This window comes from Neolamprologus multifasciatus, chromosome 20 (genome assembly GCF_963576455.1).
Source record: "Neolamprologus multifasciatus chromosome 20, fNeoMul1.2, whole genome shotgun sequence".
Taxonomy (NCBI): domain Eukaryota; kingdom Metazoa; phylum Chordata; class Actinopteri; order Cichliformes; family Cichlidae; genus Neolamprologus; species Neolamprologus multifasciatus.
The window spans coordinates 5805629-5827464 of NC_140458.1; the positions used below are offsets into that span (position 1 = coordinate 5805629).

The 21836-nt window shown below is 40.4% G+C and overlaps 2 protein-coding genes across 3 annotated transcripts; one reads left to right on the top strand and one right to left on the bottom strand.

The window, feature by feature from the left end:
* The first annotated feature begins 68 nt into the window (after positions 1 to 68).
* Positions 69 to 12386, top strand: itih6 (inter-alpha-trypsin inhibitor heavy chain family member 6). 2 transcript variants are annotated; one of them, XM_085146215.1, is made up of 17 exons: positions 69 to 630; positions 1331 to 1366; positions 2143 to 2297; positions 4339 to 4449; positions 4602 to 4852; positions 5064 to 5233; positions 5333 to 5449; positions 5576 to 5747; positions 5872 to 7446; positions 7588 to 7620; positions 8898 to 8915; positions 9027 to 9074; positions 9165 to 9185; positions 9272 to 9367; positions 9458 to 9571; positions 9654 to 10037; positions 11519 to 12386. In XM_085146215.1, exons 1-17 carry the CDS (start codon positions 526 to 528, stop codon positions 11779 to 11781), a joined length of 3669 nt encoding a protein of 1222 aa, XP_085002341.1. In that variant the 5' UTR covers positions 69 to 525; the 3' UTR covers positions 11782 to 12386. The 2 variants fall into 2 exon arrangements, with proteins under 2 accessions (XP_085002341.1, XP_085002342.1); XM_085146216.1 differs by having other exon boundaries at positions 9323 to 9367.
* On the bottom strand, positions 12360 to 21214 carry gdi1 (GDP dissociation inhibitor 1). Its single transcript, XM_085146255.1, has 11 exons — positions 20917 to 21214; positions 19823 to 19930; positions 19545 to 19644; positions 18672 to 18806; positions 18388 to 18586; positions 18077 to 18208; positions 17875 to 17974; positions 17120 to 17291; positions 16297 to 16441; positions 16129 to 16183; positions 12360 to 15146 (listed from the first exon to the last, which is right to left on the bottom strand). Exons 1-11 carry the CDS (start codon positions 20959 to 20961, stop codon positions 14994 to 14996), a joined length of 1344 nt encoding a protein of 447 aa, XP_085002381.1. The 5' UTR covers positions 20962 to 21214; the 3' UTR covers positions 12360 to 14993.
* Between the last annotated feature and the right edge of the window lie 622 nt (positions 21215 to 21836).

Sequence of the window (21836 nt, forward strand, 5' to 3'; positions counted from 1 at the left end):
CACACCTAATGACCAAATTACTGTTTCCTTTTTTTTCTTTTTTCTTTTAAATAATGGGTCTTTGAGAAATGTCGCTCGAGTGAAACGAAAACATTTGGCAGTAATTAGAAAAAAAATACGACTGTGATTATTTTAAGGAGCGCTGTTACGGAGACGCTGGGGAGGGGAGACTGTTTTGGTGTTTTCCTGAAGTTCTCGTTAAGTCCCCAAAGTTTCCAGTATATATGAATGCATGCTGGAAGCGGCCTCCCTCCTCCTTTTCCGTGAAAACTCGTGCAGGTTTCTAAATGAACTTCACTCTCTTTGGCATTTTTTCTTCCACAACACCTCACGGATGTTTGGCTCCTTTCTGAGTATTTTTATGTCAATATCAAAGCCGCAGTTTACGTGACGCGAGAGAGGGGGTGGACTGCCCACTGCAAAAAGTGTAAAAATTAGGCGTGTGCTCTGCTTGCTTCAGTCAGCGTGAGACCACTGGACGATTTCCTTATTTTTCAGCACCAAGTCCAAATTATTAAGGGCAAAATGTTTTTAAAGGTTCCCTATGTTCTAGTCTTCTTCACTTTGTACATGCGAGAGGGATTATCAGAGGATTATGATGCAAAAGTTAGCACGAATATTAATTTACAGGTAAGATTTTGTTTTTTTTATTACACAGTTAATGCTTCTTTCTGAAATATCATCCCTATTGCATTATGACAATATTAATGACGCAGAGCTTTATATTTAATGCATTTTAAACGCAAAAACATGCATTTAAATCCAGTAAATCTCAGTTAACTCTTTGCGAAATATTTAAAATTTATTAAAGCTATATTTCCTAAAGTGAAAGTTTGCACAATGGAGGACTATATAATAAGATTACCAAAAAAGATCTTATTATATAGTCCTATTTTTCTATAACCCGTATAATTAATGTTGCGTAACTTTCTCTTTAGGGGGTTTCCACACTTACTATTTGTTTATGCTAACTTCGCACCAATACACAGGATATTTGGTAATGTATTGACACAGCAATGACTAGTGTATTGAATTAACATTGGACACCGAACCCTGGCCCGGGCCTGCATACAGTGAAAGCATTTATTTCCAGTTCCACTTCCCCTCCATTCATGAATGACTTTGATTCAAACTGTTATGACACTCAATCTTGACCCAACCCTCACACAGAAAGATTGTACAGATTAATTTAAAAATGGGACATTTTGGACAAATTATTGAACCAAGAATCTCTTGTTACACTTACAAAATGTGCCATTTCCTAAATGCACTTAAAATACCAGTGTGGTTTGTTTTTTGTTTTTTATGTGGTGCCTTGTTTCTTTTCCAGAGAGCAAAACGTCAAAGCAAACCAACAAAACCAGTGGTAAGTCTGTGCATTTTTTTTTGTATTAGTGCTAAGTAATGGCTGTTCTGTGGCTCTAACAGCTGTGCAGATTTTATTCTGTTCTGTTGGTTGCACAACCTGAACTGCACAACAAGCTTCACAGTCAGGGGAAACAACCACCACTGCCTCTCAGGATATCTTCAGTAACTCCACTGTGGGATTTTCCCTTCAGGTTACTTCAGTCTCTAGCAGTTCCCTGGTAACATACAGTAATTCTTGGGCAAACCACAGCTTTCCTAAATACCACTGAGGTGGAAGCCTGATGTGGCTGTCTCGGCCCCCTGCCTGTCGCCTTGTCCTGCACTAATGTGGCCAGCATTAACCAGATTGGTCTCAGTAGGCACCAGCAGTCCCTAAGTAAACAACAGGAGGGCACAGACACCATGCAGGGAACTGCTTTGTGTTGTTTCACTGACTTGATGCAGGAGAATCAGTAATATAAAAAAAAGAAAAACAAGGACACCACACTGACACTAAGTTCATATGCATGGCTCGCTGTTATAGCTAGATCTGAACATTGGCATCAATGCAAATGTGGCAACTGGGAAAGATTCATACAGGTGGCAAATCTACAGGAAACTGTAATTTATTTATTTTTATTTCTATTTTTGCAGTCAGTTGATTTGATTGACGTCTTGTATTTTTACAGTAAAACAGGGCTTTGCTCCTATGTGACGAGAATCTCCTGTAAATCCTCCAGTTTGATGCTTTCTTCTCCAACCTTTAAGTTATTCACTTATTTTTTATGTCTCCAGCTGAAGGTGACAGACTACCTTGTTAAGTGTTCAGTGGTGTCCCGCTATGCTGTTACTACAGTCCAGAGTTCAGTGTGGAACCAGCTCCCAATAACTAAGGAGGCTGCCTTTGAGGTGGACCTGCCCTCCTCTGCTTTCATCTCTAACTTCACCATGTAAGTCAGCCCAGTATTATCAAGTCTGCTACCTATGGTATCATTTCTTTGTTATTGTGTCTGTGTGTTCTCTACTTGTTTGCTCTTACTTTAAAAGCCTGAAACGGCACCCAATCTGTGTCTCACTCTTTTGAGTAACTGTCTTCCAGTAGTGTTCACTATAAATTGATTAAAATATAATAACGCATAGCTACTAAGTTCAGTTCAGTTCAGTTCAGTTCATTTTTATTTCAAACATTTCAAACATGAGCCTTCACAATCATTACAAAATATTATTCCATTATTTGTTTGAAAAGGAGGAGGCAGAAGTATTTACTTATTTGTCCCTACCCCCTCAAGTTTTACCTCTCATTCATTTAATTTTTTTTTTTTTTTTAGTCTTAAATTAAACAAACAACATATGAAACAAAAGTAAAGCAAAACAAAACAAAACATACATAAATCAAAAACAAGAAATTAGCAAGCCCCACCACAGTATAGTTTCTTTCATATGAAAAATACAGAAGGTGTATATTTGCAGATACACAAGTTATGGAAAAACAAACAAACCAAAAAAAAAAAAAAAAACCCAAACAAACAAAAAAGAATCACAACACCATTACCAGCAACAGTCCCACATTATAAAGTGGGCAAGAAAAAAACACTTTTTATCTGCTATATAGTGAGAAGACATGATACAAATAATATATATTAAAAAAAAAAAGCAGTATCAATATAAATATGTAGAGTATCTCACAATTGAGAAATAACGCAAATTGAAATGAACAAAAGTAATCGTTTTCATTGGTGGCCTGAATCATAAAGTAAAACTTGAGACAAATTAGTAGAAATTAGTACGTGTAGATCATTTTTGCTGTAGGAAACTAGAATCCTGGTCTGGAGTAGATGCATAATTTTATGACTGAGAGGTTTCAAAACCGCTCTCCTTTAAAAATGCTAAATATAAACAAGACAAATAAGTCAACACTGCAGGCCAAACAGCAAGCCCGGAGTTGAATTTGGGAGCGGAAGCAGGTCAGGAGGAGGAGGAACCTGAGGGTACATGAATGCCAAGCTTTGTAAACCCAAGTCCAAAAGTTAATAGGAGTTTGCCCAGTTCCCCTTTCTCCCCCACACAGTTTACTAAGGCACCTTGCCAGTTCAGATATGCTGCATAGACACACACTTACATCAGCTGTCCGTGTGTGTGTGTGTGTGTGTGTACACAGGAGGATTTAGACTTGAATTTTTTAAGTATGTGTGAGTTTGGAGCTCGTACAGCTTCTTGCACCCATAATTCTTGACATTTCTCTCTCACTCCTTGTCGCACACAGACTTGCATGCATTCATAAATGTTTTCACACAGACATTCAGAACTCATAAGACTGCCTGTATGTCACTAAATACCCAGAGGAAAAAAGTTGTGGTATATGTATTGCGTTAGTTCTTTGGCATTTCGGCTTCCAACACTAAGAACTCTATGTGTAGATCACTGACGTACAGCCGTTCCTTCACGCTCTCAGCCAGCCACACATATAAATATAAGCACCTTCATTTTCCACTCTGCTCTCTCCTGCCATTCTGCTCTGCTTTTCAAACAAGACCCGCTTCAAGGCTGCGGGTTTATTTTAGTTAGCTCTTGATGTTTTTTCCCTTTGGATATATTTGTTCTGTGGACCTGACCTTAATTTAGCACCTTGTCACGTGCCAGCAGTGGTCACGATGCCTAGAAAGTGCACTGTGTGAATTGAATCTCATTTTTGAGCGCTGGTTTTGGTTGGGATTTCGCTGGGTGTAGCACACAGTGGCACTCCCCTGGAGGATCATCAGCTTGTGAGCTCTCTCGCTCCATTATTGTTATTTTTACACAGAAATGACTCTTTTCCACTCTTCCTGTTTATAACCCTCACCTCCTTTTCATGTTGTATGAACTCGATATGTATACAAGTTTGTGTGGCAGCTTTGTAATTTCTGTGGAAATACGATGTGTAAAGTCAAATCGTGTTTAACATCCCCGTGTGTGTCACACAGAGAGGTATTTCTTCTTTCCTTTTCCCATCAGCACTTCCAGCGGCAAGGTGTATGTGGCCCAGGTGAAGGAAAGGGCTGCTGCCAGGAAAATTTACGACGCAGCTAAGAAGCAAGGAAAAACAGCAGGACTTGTCGCTACCAAGTCAGTCTTAGGGAAAATTGGAACTTTTTACCACCTTTGATAACTGCAGAATATTATGTTTTGTTTTGGGAGGGTAGTTTTTTCATGTTTGCAGTATCATACTACATTTACAGAAATACAACTTTGCAAATGTTACATTTGTGGTTTTGCAGAGAGAGGGAAATTGAGAAGTTTCGTGTTGCAGTGAGTGTGCCATCAGGGGCTAGGGTGTCCTTCTTCCTGACGTACGAGGAGCTGTTACAGCGTCGGCTCGGCCGCTATGAGCTCACTCTGGGTCTGAGGCCCGGTCAGCTTGTCCAGAACCTCACATTAGATGTCTGCATAAGAGAGAGGACAGGCATCAGTTTTCTTAAGGTCCTTCCTCTTAGGACAAGCCGAGCGGTCGCCAACACCCCAGCTCAAGGTAAAATCTGAACGATTAGCCATCAGAATATTTACATGTGCATTATTTGACTTAACTTGTTTTTGCTGGCTGTAATTTCATACCACACAGGGATGATATATTCTTAAATGGTTGGTGAGAAAAATCCAAATAAGTCTACTTACTTTGATGGAAATTTTGTAGATTATCTTCTATTGGTTTTGAGTCCAACCTCATGGCATGTTTCCCACAGCTAATGCCGATGCCCCTGCCTCTACTCATGTCGAGCAGAGTCCCGAGTGTGCTCAAGTCCGCTACACTCCAACTCTAAATCAACAGAAGAGCATTTCTTCCAATGGTCTTAATGCTGATTTCATCATCCAATATGATGTGGATCTAAAAGACCTCATAGGTGATGTTCAGGTCAGCACCTTTCATTCCTGACTTTGTCCCACTATAAACATGTAATACCGATAGAAGCAAAGGTTGCTTTTAACATTCTCTTTTCTCACTCACTGTCAGGTGTATGATGGCTACTTTGTGCATTACTTTGCACCTAGGGGACTTCCTGTGGTTCCTAAGGATGTTATATTTGTCATTGATGTCAGTAGCTCAATGATAGGCAATAAGATAAAGCAGGTAAAGTGGACAAAGGCTCATTTGGATAGCTAGAGCTGTATTGAGTGTCTTAAGATGAAGAAACTTGCTCACATATGACAGCAACGTCGGTTTTCTGTAAATAATTCCAAGAATTTCTGTCAGTAGACAAAGCAAGCTATGAGCACCATCCTTGGGGACCTTAGAGAGGGAGACCACTTCAACATCGTCACCTTCTCGGACAAGGTTCACACTTGGAAAAAAGGCAAAACGGTGCGGGCAACTCGGCAGAATGTATGGGAAGCCAAAGAGTTTGTGAAGAGGATTATAGCAGAAGGATGTGAGTCCAAAACGGATACTGACTGAACTGCTGCACCGTAGACAATTTGAATCATTGCATCAGCTGATTGTTAAACTTGTGCCTTCAACAGTAATTCTCTCCTTTTTCCACTCCTTTGTGTCAGGGACCAATATTAATGCAGCTCTGCTCTCAGCTGCCCAGCTTGTCAATCCTCCATCCTCTGGCCCTTCCAGACGCACCTCATCTCATCGTGTTCCTCTGGTGATTTTCCTCACTGATGGGGAAGCAACCATCGGAGTCACATCCAGTGAGACTATCCTCAATAATGCCAAGAAGGCTTTGGGCTCGGCCTCTCTGTTTGGCCTTGCCTTTGGAGATGATGCAGACTTCCTGCTTCTCAAACGCTTGGCTCTGGAAAACCGAGGTGTAGCCAGGATGGTGTATGAAGATGCAGATGCAGCCTTGCAGCTTAAGGGCTTCTATGATGAAGTAGCTAGCCCTTTGTTATCAGACATACAGCTGTCTTATCTGGATGATCAAGCATTTGATGTCACCCGCTCCCTTTTTCCAAACTACTTCCAAGGATCTGAGTTGGTTGTGACTGGGAGAGTTAAGACCGGGGTCAAGGATTTAAAGGTGCTAGTCTCAGCTATAGATTCAAAGCAGCAAATGAAGCTGGAGAACGACGTGTTTATTTCCCAAGAAAATGGGACTACAGATTCACTAGAGTGTTCGGGAGATTTAGAAGGGATATCCAGCTTTGTTCATCGCCTCTGGGCATATTTCACTATCAAGGAGCTTCTACTGGCTAAACTGAATTCTACTGATCCTGCGACTCAAAAGTTGCTAACAGATAAAGCAACCAACCTCTCCCTCAAATATAACTTTGTTACACCAGTCACTTCTTTAGTTGTAGTTAAGCCAGATGAAGATGAAGCAACTCAAAGTCCAACCACTCCAGAACCCACCACAGCTGCCACTATAACCACAACAGCAACAACTACAGCTACAACCAAAATGTCAGCTGCTGGTGTAGCAAAGAAGTCCGGCTCACCACCTAACCCTAAGCATAAGAAGTTAAATCCAGGCCTGCCTAAGTCACTTCCAAATACCCTAAAACCCCCCAAAACATCAGTGGTTACATCATCCAAAAAAGCAGCTACAACCTCAAGTCCGAGCTCTATGAAAACAGCCCCTGCACCATTCTCTGCTAAAAAGCTCACTCCTTCCCATAATGGCCTGAAAACGTCTCCTCCTCCTCCTCCAGCTGGAAGGATACCCACTTCTCTGCTAAAGATTTTAAAAACAGCACCACCCCCTGCACCTGGAAAGGTCTCCACTCCCCTGCCCAATGCCAAGAAACCAAATACTCCCACAACCACCCCTATGCTGACATTCACCAGTCTCTCACCACCAGTAAGTTCAGTCAGAACGAACCCTGCCCCCCTACCCAGTACAGCACGGACAGCTCTCCCTCCTGTCAAAGTGACTCTAAGAGCAGAGAACAGCACCTCGTCTGCTCCATATGCTCACCTGCCCGAAAGCACTCCTTCCCTCACTCACTTGTCATCTACACTAACATCTCCCACACCAGCTCCAGCTCCAGCAGTGGAAAACAACAACACAAAATCAAATGTTGACACAGACCTGAGGATTGCCACCCTAGTGTCAGCTACCTTTGCTCCCATGCCTGGCGTAACAGATGGGGAACAACTGTGGGAGGCAGCACAGCTTCTGGGTAGGTTACACCTCATCTCATCTGTTGTGTGCTGAGCCTAATTCACAAGTCTTTTTTTGCAACCTGGGAGTTATAAGGTGGATGATGAGGAGTAGACTGTTTGTTTATCATTTATTGAACTGCTTTTTGTCTCTCCACTAGATGTCTCTTCTTCCATTCAAATTCAAAGACGAGGTAAAACTGGATTTCCTCTCTATAATAACAAACGCTTTGTTAGTCAAAGCGCTATTTGTATATATTTGTATAGATTTGTACCTGTTTATACTGCAGCTAGTAGTAATAGTTATATCATATACTAGAATATAATTTACTTAAAGGGGACCTATTGTATTGCCCTGTGCTTTTATTCTTGGATTCTGGAGTAGGTTAGCATAAGTCTAAGTTTAGAATAATTCCTGTTCATCTTATACTGGACCTTGACACAGCTCTTTAATTTATCTGCCATCTGAAATCAGTTAATACACCCTTTGACTGGCAGCACCTCACAAACAGAAGGCTTCACTGCAAGTGGGCAGGACTAAAAAGTTAGGACACACTCGAGATTATGGACAAGTTTAATAAAAAAAAAAACTATGATGCACAAAATGAAACTCTTGTACATAGTGAACATACTGTAGTGGTCAGATATGCTAAATGCTGACATCCTGATCACTTATTTCATACCAGGACCAATTTCCTGGTTCAGTATGGCAAAGGGAGCTCAGCTTACTGCAGGTCACTGAAGAACTCAGCTGATGTTGTTGTGTTGTTGTACATTTTTCCTGTCGAAAGCAGGAAATTTTGAAAAATAAGAAGATGCCTCACTTTGACCAAGTTCATCCAAAGACAAAGAAGGAGGGATGGACAAATAGGATAAAAAAAATAGAAAGTGATAATAGAGCATAATAGTCAGTTCCCCTTCATAAAATTGTCTCTGGAAATTAAAGCATCTGACAACATTGGAGGGGAAATTATTCTCTGGTGGAAATGTTCACTTTAAAGAATTAAAGAAATGCTTTATTTTTAGTGTTGAAGCAAAAACAACATATTTTGTAATTGTAAGTAAGTAAGTAAGTAAAATTTATTTATATAGCGCTTTTCACAGATAAAAAAATCACAAAGTGCTTCACAACACAGGAAATGGAAATATAAAACAATATAACAGCAAATAAAACAGCAAATAAAACAGCAAATAAAACAAAATAAAACTATAAAACTATAAAAACAGCATAAGCGGAAATTAATCAAATGCTTTTTCTAAATTGTGTTATATATATTTTAAAATGATAAATTTGCACTTTAAAATACTGTACCTATAGCTGTCAGATCAATGCACCTGAGAATCATTCTTAAACACAGTTCTTAGATTCAGTAACATTATCTAGCTGTTAAAATACACCATGACAACTTGTCTTATGCAGCACAAGAGAATATAAATCAGTAACAATTTGCATCTCTTTTCTATTAAATAGATATTGACCTGGTGAAAGGTAAGCATCATTATTAAATCATTATATTCTGTTATTTCTAAAATCAGCTCGTTTGGTGAGCAGTACAGTGTGAAGTGAACCTGCTTTTCATACATCGTTTCCATTTCTCAGACTATGATGCAACCTATGAATATGATTACGATGACGATCAAGATAACTGTAAGTTTTCAATGTATATTGGAAGCAATACTCTACTCTCACTTACGACCTGAAATGTTTCTTTACAATACATGTCTGACTTATTTTCAGGGTATATTACTGACACTTTTGGTGAGTATTTGAGAATGCAAGAGCTGCATATAAAGTCATTAACTGTAAAGATGCTGCTTGCAATACAGTCCTGTCATTGGTTTCAGTGCTTGGGAGTGAGGAGGATTGTCCTTTAGCTGAATGTCTTGTGTTTTTAGAGCCTCAACACAAAATGGGAGCCATCAGGGGATTCTCCTCATCAGGTTGAGTCAACATTTTATTTATTTTCTCTTTAATATGCCCTTAAAGTAATTTCAGTAGTTAATGTTTATACTAAATATTATCTTTTGCAGTTGATGGAGATCCTCATTTTGTGGTCCAGCTAGCAAAGGTTCACCAGAACCTGTGTTTCACAGTAGATGGCAGGGCTACTGATGTCCTCAGACTGCTGGAAGACCCAGAGAGAAGTATGCAGAGCAATAAGATCTATAATCTGACACTGTAATTTTTGGTGTTTAAACGTCTACATATGTCTCCTTTCTCTTCAAGATATCATTGTAGATGGCCACCTAATGGGGGCTCCCTCCAAAGATGGGGTTGAAGACCGTTTGCGAAACTACTTTGACCAGCTCACAATCTCTGCGGTCACGGGCAACTCTGGTGACATCATGATCACGCTCACGCTGGACGCTGTAGTCGTGGAAGGTGAAGGGCGGGATACGCTTCCCATCAATCAGCAGGGATCAGTGACGAGGCAAGGCGTGACTGTTACTGTGGACAACCACCAGAGCTGCTGGATCGAGCTGGCAGCGGGCGTGCAGTTCCTGGTCCTGTTCCATCATTATAAACATCCAAGCTACCTGCAGTTGGCTCACCTGGGTTTTTACATCACAGATGGGCGAGGCCTTTCTGACTCCACCCAAGGACTTCTGGGTGCGTACACTGAAGCTTCCACTGAAAATGAATATGTTGTTTTGTTTTAGTACATATGGCATAAAACACTTAAAATACTTAATTGCAGATAAAAGCTCCCACTTATAAAACCATTTTAAATACTACACTGTTGGCTATTGTGTCCAGTGGTTTAAAAGAAAGCTGGCCACAACATTCAATTTTCATTTCTTTAGATGTGATATCAGTTATAGAAAGAGAGTTGTTTGTATTCAGTCTTATGAGCTTAAAAAAGAAGACCACTGGACTTCTTTAGTTTTCTGGAAGATGTTTCATCTCAGCCAATAGTTCCCTTGAATGTAATAAAGAAAAATAAATTGCAAATAAACAAAAATATTCAGGATCAATATCTCTTTCCTGATCTGATTACTAGAAAAAAACCCTGCAAACCTCACTGTCAACAGTTTAATGTACAACCTTTCTAATTTCTACCATTGCCAACCTAAACATCAGCTAACGAATGCTACAAATGTTTAAATCCCATCGCAACCGTAAGTGTCAGCGTAGGTTCTCAGTCATCCAGGTTAAGGTAGTCTAAGGCAGCAGTCCCCAACCCCCGGGCCTCGGACCGGTACCAATCCGTGAGTCGTTTGGTACCGGGCCGTGAGAGTTGAGGCTCAGGTGTGAAATGTTTGGTTTTCAGGGTTTTTATCGTTTTTTAGTGTTATTTTGTTATCGTTTTTATCGTTAACTCGGTTTTCCTGGGTCTGTTCACGTGTGTTATGAATAAATCTTCTTTTTTTTCGGTACTGGTACTAGTTTTATTTTGTTGTATTTATCCGCGACACCTTAAAGGCCGGTCCGTGAAAATATTGTCGGGCATAAACCGGTCCGTGGTGCAAAAAAGGTTGGGAGCTAATGGGATTTGGGGTTAGTATGTCTCTTTGCTTAATCATAGACTCTATATAAAAGATTATGTAGCCACTATTACCATTACTTTGAAGCCTGTTATTGATCATTTTTACTATTTTATTTGACTATTTTACCATTTAAAGCATTTCATCATTATAGTTTTTTCGACATATGATGCATCATTAATAATGGAGTGGACCTGACAGTGTAAATGGGGGCTGCTGCATATTCATACAGTATTGACTTGTCAACCACAAACTAGGCCAACTCTAGTACTTGATGTGATGACTGTTTTGTAATATACCAAACAAGCATTATGTAAACAATCTCTTGTACACATGGATTTTAGAATTTTTAACAAAAGAATGTAGCACACTACAGGAGGCCTTACTTTTTAGACTCAAAGACACTTTCCGTCTTTTATGTACAGTCTATGATCTTAGTGTTAAATGTAAATGATAAATAGAGCAATCAGATGTGCTTATTTACTCAAGCCATATATCAATCAAGTGTCAAAAAATAATAATCGGATACCTCAAATTTATAGATGAATACAGGAAGTGAGTTTAAGTTGTTACTTCTCATCATTTCTGTCCTTTATCCATCTGCAGGCCAGTTTCAACGCGCTGACATTAACATAACAGTGGTGAAAGACCACGTGGATGAACGTCTTCATCGAGTTCAGAAGGAACAAATTCTGGCCAGGGGGATCCTGAGGTGGGGATCAGAGCAAATGCCAGTTACCCTGCAAGACAAGACGCTGAAGGACTCGGTGCAAAAACGCCACCGAAGCAGCTGCTGGGTGGTGCCCAAGACAGAGATAGAGAGACTACTGGGTCATTCGTATGAGAGCTACGTGGTGAATCGTGTGTAATTCTAGCCGAGTCATTTCCACCGTGTTGGCTGTTTGCTGCACAGCTCAAGTCACAGCAGGTAATGTGGATAGGTTATCACAAAAGGATGAACCAAAGCTGGGATCCAACTGGGTTAGTTGCCTGAATGGTATACTGGAAGGGTGGGACAGATTACAGACTGCAAAGAAAAGTTTCCTATAAAGAAGTAAATACAGCAAAGGATTGAATGGTGCCCCTGTTCCAGCTCCACCACTGAATTTGAACCAGATTCAAGCTTCGTATCTATGACAGAGACGCAATGTACTCCTGGTCGCATGGCAACTACAAAATATCCAATGGTTGCTGCAGCAGTTTGCGCATGCTCCAAAATGCCTTGCAAAACAACCCTGTTTACAAGTTGTTTATCAGATTATTCTTATATTTTATGATTGAATTTTTGATAGTCAAAAGCTATCTTTCAGAATTACTTGTAATCATAGTGTAATTCAATAAGTTGTATTTTTAGTACAAGTGTATATAAAACATTAATGTATGTATGTGTGTATAGATAAACTTCCCGTGTCAGCATTGCATCTTTAATAAGCAGCACAAATCAGTCTTTTCCAAGTTTGCCATGTGCTTTTTATTTTTCTGTCATTTCATTCATAGTTTAATTCATTTTATTTGTTACACAAGACATTAGGCATTGTTCACATACTAGTGATCAAACAAGGACAGTAAGTTTTCTACTACTCAGTCTATTTCTTTTGTCAATTTCAAGGGATATTTGTCAATAGTGGTTTTCAAAGGCCATACTAAACAGTACAACCACACATGAGGCTTTTGTTTTCAATAAATAAAAAAAGAGGATAGTATCTGATGCTGAGGAAGGGTGGGTGGGGGGCTTCAGATATATCTATGTTCAAGAAGTAAACAGTATTCCAGTTATCACCAGATAATGTGTTTCCAGGATGAAGAGCACACACAATGTTAAATGACGCACAGTGTGAACACACAGCTGTATCGACTTTGACTCCAGATCTATGACTGACTGCTGCTGTTGTCCCTCCATCAAAACCTGTTTCTTAGGAATGCAAAAAATCATTAAATCCTGATGCAACACTGGAATGATCACTAAATTAGGTAAACATAACACATGACACAGCAAATAAACAAACGAAAGAAATCGGTGTGCATAACGTTTCAAATCCATTTTATCATCGGAACGTAAAGTATTAGCATAGCATATTCAGCACTTGACGTAAACCCTTCCACGATACGTCAGCGAAATTCAAATAAATAGAGCTCAAAGATAAGACACGTCAACACCCCGGACGCGATAACTTTGTTTAGAGTTGTCAAGGGGTTGGTCGCGGTGGATAAAGTGAAATGGAACCGCTTCAGTTTTCAGTAAAGTAAAATGGATCGTAGCATCTCGCGTTTGTTTTGATCCATAACGAGCCAAGCCACAGATCGATCTGACTGCGAGTGTGCGCTGCAGAGATATGAGGAACTGTCTCAGGTGTACAATAACACCTCTGACTCGGCAGGAAACAGCATCCTCTCTATAGTGTTCAGCCAGCTCTGCAGAGCAACATACACCACCAAACTTTTAATGTCAGCGAGCTTTGCCAATAACAGAATCACCAGTTTTGGCACAAGACTGGCCTCCCACTACATGTTAGTAAAACCAAAGCAGTCAATGTTTTGAATGGGTCCAAACTTTTGAATTAGACCCAAAATTAAGGCTACGACCAAATAAAAGCATCTTGGTTCACTCTCATGGGGCGGCACTTGGAACTGTGGTTTCATACTTATGCTATGCTACAGTCTTTTGAAAATTTCTTGCTTTTCCCTCTATGTCACACTACAATTTTTTTCTGAGTTTTAATCCCAAGGGTAATGACTTATCTCAATGACAAACACAAGGGTTGAAACAACCAAGACACAATCTGGTGCTTCCACTGAGAGCCGAAATTTCAGTCTTCACTCTCTTCCCCTGCAAGTGAAACTTCGCCAAGACAACAATCTCCTCACATACATTCTTATCCTTCACCCATTTCAAAAATGTTCCAGATCTCTTCACAGAAACCCTCACCTAACACAAGACAAATCCTCGCCATGCCTTTTTGCCCCAATGTTCCCTTTTTCTCGTAAATGTTCAACTCCAAGACCACGGTTTCATCCTCTGCTCTGTAAACTTCATAACTTCAGCCAGTGAAATGTGCACCAAGCATATAGAAATAAAACTCTTCAATAATTTAAAATGTTAGAAAGTAAACTATTCAAATTCAAAACGGACATCACACAACAGAGATAAACAAAGAAACTTTTTTTTGTGTTTTTCTTTTCCAGGAGGGAAGGGTTGACAGTTAGTAGCCACTGATTAGCTTGCCTGCTAGCACAGGAAACACAACAGCATTGCAAAGTGAGCACTACCAGCTGACAGAACAGCCCATTTATATGTAACTTTTCATCACATTTTTTTGTTTTGTTTTTTTCTGTTTTTGCCCGACCAACAGATTTTGCCAAAATGAGCGGCATCTATTGAAGAAACACAGGTAAAAGACCAAGTAAGAGAAAAGTGAAAGCAGGGTTGACAGGAGTGATGCGTGGAATGGTCCAGCCTTCTTACCGCAGTGTCATTTGAATCTATGTACAATACTACTGTGTGTAAAAGATGCATGCACGTCCACTGGAGGTGACCCTTCCAGAGGATTCTACACTAAGCCGTTACACATCTCTCATGTCAGAGCTATCTGTTGAGACTTCTCGGCGCCATCAACCTTCCACCAACCTCTGATATGAGGAGAAAGGTGTTACAGGAGGAATGAAATGCTTTGGAAATTGCCAACAACAAGTAATAAATTCACCTCTAATGATAATAGTTAAGACATGATTATACTGTAAATTCTACAATGGAATGAAAAACCATATCAACCCTGCTTTTCAGTGACAGAGAAAGGGAATGTGAGCATTTGAAAAGCGTGTATGTGTGTGTCTGTGAGCATTTATGTGTCTGAATGCGTGCCAAGAGAGGGCGAGAGAGAGCGACGCGAGGAGGTGGAGGCAAACGGCTGAAGACAGGCTCAGAAGCTCAGACGCACACCCTCTCCGCCACTCTCACATTTTACCCATTTTGCTTTTAAAGCACTGTTTAGGCAGCTCTACCGAAAGCCCCGTTGCCTCCAGTTTTGCATCCACCTCCTTTCCCAGCCTTGCCCTCTCTCAGAAGCCCCCCCCCCTCTCTAGCTCACTGCTCATCCTCCCCAAACACATCGTTCTGTTTGCGTTTCATGTTTTCAAAGTCAAAGTCGCTCCCGGTCGTACGTTTGTAGATGTCCTTGATGTCATTGCAAGTGGTCTCGAAGTGAGTGGTGGCATCGTAGGACCTTGATGCGAAGATCTGAGGAAAAAGTTCAATAACAAGACTTAGATTTTACAGCATTGCTAGCAGGTCTGTGAGGCTGCGGTGCTCATTTCCAGCTTCACATTTTTATTCAAAAATCTACAAAAGTAGCTTTGCATGATCCTTATTTATTGTCATACCAGGCCTCTGTGCACCTGCACAGTTCATCTGTCTGAAACAAGCAGATCTATCTCCTAACAAAGCTTTGTAAATGACTGAAAACAGAGGGTTTAAACACAACACAGCTCTGTGTCTAATATGAACATATTAGGGATATCCACTCATAGTGACATCATACAGAGGCAAGAGGGGAAAAAAACTCTGAATCTGATTGTTTAGAGCAGTCTTGCAGCTAAAATTTCAAGCTGGCACCTAAACGCCTCACATGCACATACAAGCTGGCTTCAAAAGTGAGTCAATCCCCACAGCCTCCTATGCTAACATTTTAGAGCAGAAACAAATCTGGGCTTTATTTAAGGTCTTTTGGGCTATTTTTTAAAACAATTAACCACCAAATATCTTGCATTTAACTGTATTAATAGTGCTATGCATTTGGTGAGTGAATTCTACCGTTCTGTATGGAACTTAGCACTAATTAGCAGGTGTCTGCATCTATTTTATGTACTCATACAGTTTATGGGTGCCTCTTGCTAACCAAACTTGCTAACTTGAAAGCAATGCAAACTCTCATCCATTTCTGGGTCCAAATTAACCAAGCGGGCCAGCCGTTGCCCATAAAGTTGAAGCTTCCAAAAAGGAGATCACAATACAAGTGACATCACTAGATCATCACTACAGCCATCTTCTATGCACAGTCTATGATAGAATGATAATTACCTTTCTAGTACAACATTTCTTTGCAACAAAGTGGTCAACTGACCCTTCAACGCAGCCGTATTAGTTGTGACAGCGTATTAATTTGTTATCTTGTAAAATACAATATTTTTTCTGGATGTTACCCTTGGAAAAAATGTCTCACCTGGCTCTCAGTACCATCATCTGTGGGCTCATAAAGGTCGCTAATAGCCACAAACCTGTGGGGAAAAAAATGTGATTTATCCCAGTTATATATACCCCCCCCCCCCCCCTCATGTAACTAAAAACATATATGAATTTGAATAAGCAAGCAGTAAAATGTGGGACTCACTTTTGGTCGATGGGCTCCAGCAGCTCCAGAGCTGGCTCAATTTCATTCTCAGGTTCACTAGTTTCCACTGTGGTGCTGACAATAGCGATGTACTTCCCCTGGGCCGCCACGTTGTGAGCATAGGAGATCATGCACACATAGATGTCTACAGAACAGACAAAGGAGTTAACAGGAAGAGATGGTTAAATCAAGAGTTAACTTCAAGCTGGATTAATTGACGTTCTTGTCCACTTGGAGGCAGCAGGAACGAGCTGTATACACACTGACACGTTATCTTCCCAGTTGAGTAAACAGTTGCCTGTTTATATAAGCATTCATCTGGAGTCATGTTTCTAGCCACCTGCTGTGTGTCTCATATCTCATTTCCTTTAGCTTTGCTTTTGTTTCCATAACTTTTTAACAAACAAAATCTCAGTGTTGCTCCAGTATATGCACAAGTTACTATTTTAAATTGTCTTTCTTCTTCTTCTTGTCAAGCAAGTTGTCTATAGTGATTATTGTCCTTCCTTCTTTCATTTTTTCCAACTTTACTGTTTAAATCAGGTGAGTAACGGTGATAGTAAATCAAAACAGTACAACTGAAACAATTAGCAGAAAGGTGCTAAAAGGCACCGTGGAGCTAAGGGCAACTGCAGATCTGATCACTTCTAGTTTGTCACATTTAACATTGGAGTCTGATGTTTAATTGCATTTTCTTCATTCTTATACTTATTTAAAATTTTGATTAGGGATGTTTAAAAAATAATCTAAATTTAAACTAAATCTGCACCATTTCTTTGAAGAATAAAAAGCAGAAATATTGAATCTAGAAAATATTGCTCACCTGAGTTGCGATTAACCTGATTCTGAGGAATGATGATCTGACAGGAGTTGGCATCATTAGTGTTTTTGATGGGATGGCTGAGGATGCAGATCACACGGATCACCTGACCCGCTTTACGGACACGGTCTGGGATGTAACTAGGGTCGCAAATGAGCTGCTTACAACGAGCCACCTGCAGTGGGAACGAGACAGTAATGGTGTGAGTCTGCTGGCTAAGTGTATTTCAAATTCAAATTCAAATTCAAATTTTATTTGTCACATACACAGTCATATACAGTACAATATGCAGTGAAATGCTTAGACAACTGCTCGTGACCTAAAGAAAAAAAGAAAAGGCTATGAATAAGATAGGAAATAAATATGAAAATTAAAAAGGGTAAATTTAACTAGGAAGGAATAAAATAAAATAAAATATAAAAATGTTAAAAGTTAAAAATGAGATAACTGTACAACACAAATTAGAATGAAGGGTAAATTTAACTGGGAAAGAATAAGATAAAATATATAAATTAAAGTTGAAAATAAAATAACTGTACAACAAAATACACAATACACAGTATAGAAATATATAAGAATGTATGAAGAAATATAAATATATATATACACAATAACAGCAGCTGTACAAGTATTAACTGGAAATGAAGAATATAATGTCCATATTTGGCTGAATGAACCTTAGGCATAACCACTTTAAAATTTGTAATGATACTGTTAAACTTGTGTAGCTGTGGACAATAAAGCAGAATCTGCTTTACCTCGCCCTCAGACTTTACTCCAATCACTTTTCCACCTTCCATCACAATCTCATCCACAGGTTTGTTCAGCATGTAGGTTCCTCCATAGATCGCACTCAACCTAAGATTACAAACGAGTACGATCCGTTAACTCGAGGAGTGGTTTTGATAGTTATGACAGACTCCATCATAAATATCAGAAGTTTAATTTAAGTTAAAATACCTGGCAAAGCCCTGTGGCAGTTCTCCCAGACCATAGAGGGGGTAGAGATAAGGGCTTTTGCCATACCGTGCCAGTGATTCACTGTAGAGTTTGATACGGTTGATCGTCTCCAAACAAGGAACATCAAGATAGCTGAAGTGGAGCAAAAGCAATGTGAGAACCCCATTGGTATCTGTTTAAGCACATAATAACAATAAACCCTTGGTATTCCCTGATAAGAACATCTGTGACTCATATTTGAAAGCATGCAACTGTGACATTAAGCAGAAATAAACAATTAAACGGTTGATGATGGGTGACGTTGTTCTTACTCATCTGTCCTGTAGAGGGCCAGGGCGTGGCCAGTGAAGTCAATGACATCCTGACCGAGGTCAAACTTCTTGTAAACGTCCCTCATCGTTGTGGTTTTAGGGTCCACGCCCTCAAAGGTCTTGGGGTCATTCTCATCAAAATTGGCCACAAAGACTAAAAACTTTCGAAACCTCCTCTTCTCAAACATTCCCATCAGATCTGTGAATTCAAACCGAGGTTTCAGCAATCTACTGTCGACGTCATCGCGTGCAAAACATAACGAGACAACATTCAGGTGTCTTACTTGAAGCTAGTGCCTCAGTCTCAGTTGATGGCACCTTGTAGATCTTTCCTCCTTTGTAGACAAAGCTGCCTTCCACTACTTTAAAGTCCAGATACCGTGTCACTTCTGTGTATAGCAGCATCTTTACAAGCTGACCTGCAATCAGGGAGGCAAACACACGCAACATCTTACAGACTCTGTGTTAAATCCACACTACATATACAACATAACCATCCCTTGAAAGCCTACAACATAACATGCTGTAACATGACGTGCACCTCCCAGGAAATATAACTATATGTCGCGTTAACAACTCCCACAGCTATTGTATTTCGCCTGCTTAGTCTGGTCGATTCCTCCTATGCATTTCCAGCTACTTTTTTACCCTAGTTTCTGAATGGATCACTAAGAGGACAACCGCCTTAATGTAAGAACTCAGAAATGTCATCAGATTCCTGGTGGGGGATTTTGAAAATTACTAGAATAAATATGAGGAAATGCACAAAAAAGTGGAAAAACTTCATGGACTGAAAAAAATACTGATTGGAACAAAGATTAAAGGCCAGGAGAGAAAAAAGTCCCAGCATTTTATTTGTTCCTGTCATGAATGGCACTGCTTATAAAACACCAGGACATGGTAAAACACCACCCACAAGCATTAATGCTGGCAAAGGTGTTGGCCACTTAAATAGGTCACATTGCCGGGTCTCCAGAGTCACCTAAACAAGCAGTTAGTGTGTGACCAACCTTGAAGAATTAAAGCATTTTGCAGTTACAGTGTTAAGCTCCAGAATTACCCCGTTGAATAGTCTGAAAAGCCCTTTGGCTCTTGTGTACTTATCACGTGCTAACTCTTATAGCATTTCTTTATATAATTAGCAACAGGATTCTAACCGTTGGCCATGAGAAACTTGGGTATGAGGTCAACGTTCCAGTCACGTCCTCTGCCCATCGACTCAGGTGGGGTATCTGGCAGACTGAAGCGCTTGTACAGCTGTGGAAAAGGAAAGGAAAGCCTGTGAGGCCCATCAAATCTGAGGCTTTACAGATGATAAAGCAGTTAGCAAATGAAGACAGTAAAAGGGTGACAGATGGGAGTGGAAGTAAAATGAGATATACTGAGAAACATTAAAAGTTTATTGATTGGTTTTATAGATCCCAGAAGTCCTTACCTCCTCCAGGGGGGTAATGGAAGAGCTCTCCCCACCATAGTAGGGGTTTCGGTCCATGTGCAGAACCTTCTTGCCATTCACCGACATGATCCCAGACAGAATGCATTCCTGCATGAAAACGGATTAATTTATCCAACACATTAATCACATCAATAACTCTTAGGTATAAAACAGCCCTATAATAAATCCTTCTCTTGTCAAGGCTCCAGGGTTTTAGAGATGTGTTGAATCATTCATTGAGGGGTGTAGTTTAAGTTGTCAAGATGAGAAATGTTTCTAGTATTTGGTCTAGACCTTAGCATATCATTAGAGATAGGCACGCTGCTTAGTTTAGACACTGTATGTAAATGGAAGTAAGGGTTCTGACAGAAGGATGCGGGGGACAGTGGAAAAGATGTACGCATGCGTGATTGTATCGTCTTAACAACGTAGCTACTATAATAATAATAATAATAATAATAATAATAATAATAATAATAATAATAATAATAATGTAATTAAAATGTATTACATAAAAAAGAAAAATTGTGTGGATATGCATCGTTGTATTTGATTCCATTTATAAAACTACCAGAATATCCGCTTCCGTGTCTGCAAAGAGCTGGGAGAATAGCACAGAAAGCGCACTTCTGCCGCAGAGGGTGTGATGAGTGAAAGGAAAGTGCGGCGATAGTGGCAGCAGTGAAAAGCTCTGTCATTTAATAAACCGGAGCTCAGGCCTGCGCCAACCTCAGGATGGAGGCCTGCCTATGCAAAGAGGACCATGACACACTGTAGGGTTACGCCTAAAAGATGCTGCTGGGTGTAACACAACACTGAGCCGGCTGTGACTCTGGAAAGCAAACAACTGCCGGTCGAGGAACGATTTGCTTCTCGTCGTGTACAAGCAGATCAGCTGGTGCGGTTTATTTCCAAAGCGCATCTCTTGTGATACATTTCTAATGTGACACGCACGCCGGGATGCAAGGGGCTTCCACTCTTTGGCTAGGATAGAGGATAGCGGGCCTCTGGTCTGGCTAAAACCATCCTTTGGGAAGCTGACAGAATCAATTCGGTGTGTTTCTGTGCAGACAAAACGAAGCTTGACTACTCACTGTGAGTCCGGTGCCCAAAACGATCACATCATATTCCTCATCCATGTTGTCTCACCGCCTCTCCCGTCTCGCCCTCTTTTTGCCTTGAGAAATGAAGGGTATTGAAAGCAAATAAAATTGGTTAGTCCACAAACCGGGTAACTGTCTCTCACTGTCTCTGCACAGGTCCTTTAAATTGCTCTTCAAAGTAAAATATTATTTATTAATCATTGGGTATAAATGACCAATGGAATACACAGTCCACACTGACACCGGCGAGGACGACCAAAGATGGCCCTGATCGTGGAGCAGTCTAGAACAATGTCACTGCGCGTCGGCAAATAGTGCGCATCCTCCTTCCCTATTTCCCATCCTGCCACACAATGGACTCAAGCTGCAAAGCGAGAGACGCCGCTTTGAGCCGGCTTTGGCGATAGTTTATTTTGCACACGGGCTGTGCTGTTGTGGAGTTTGGCTTTTGTTTTTGGCCATTTTGAAACCACAATGTTTGTGTTCTCTAATTTCTTATGCTATCTTTCCTTCCCAGTTGTAGGCGCAGCGTTGCGTGGATGAAGGCAGAGATATCCTTCCGCTGCTACAGCTGTGTGGATGGGAGTTGCTTTCACTGACTGAGCGCACGCACTAGGCCTTTACAGCAGGGGTGTTTCCAAGCTTTTCTTCTTTCTTTCTTTTTAACGGGGTGGTACAGGGGTGTGGGGTGGGCGACCAGGAGTATGGCAGGGGGTCGTAATGTTTGATCGGATTTAAATATTATTAAAGAAAAGTGTATTTTCTGCAGCCCTGTCTCCTAATAAAGATTGCGTTACAAGAAAAGCATTGCTGCAAAAGATTTGGATAACCTTTCTGCAAAGTGGCTAAACAAGCATTTAGGCCTCTTTTTAAGTAAATGTCACATTCCTATTTAAGTAATCTGTTTTGGC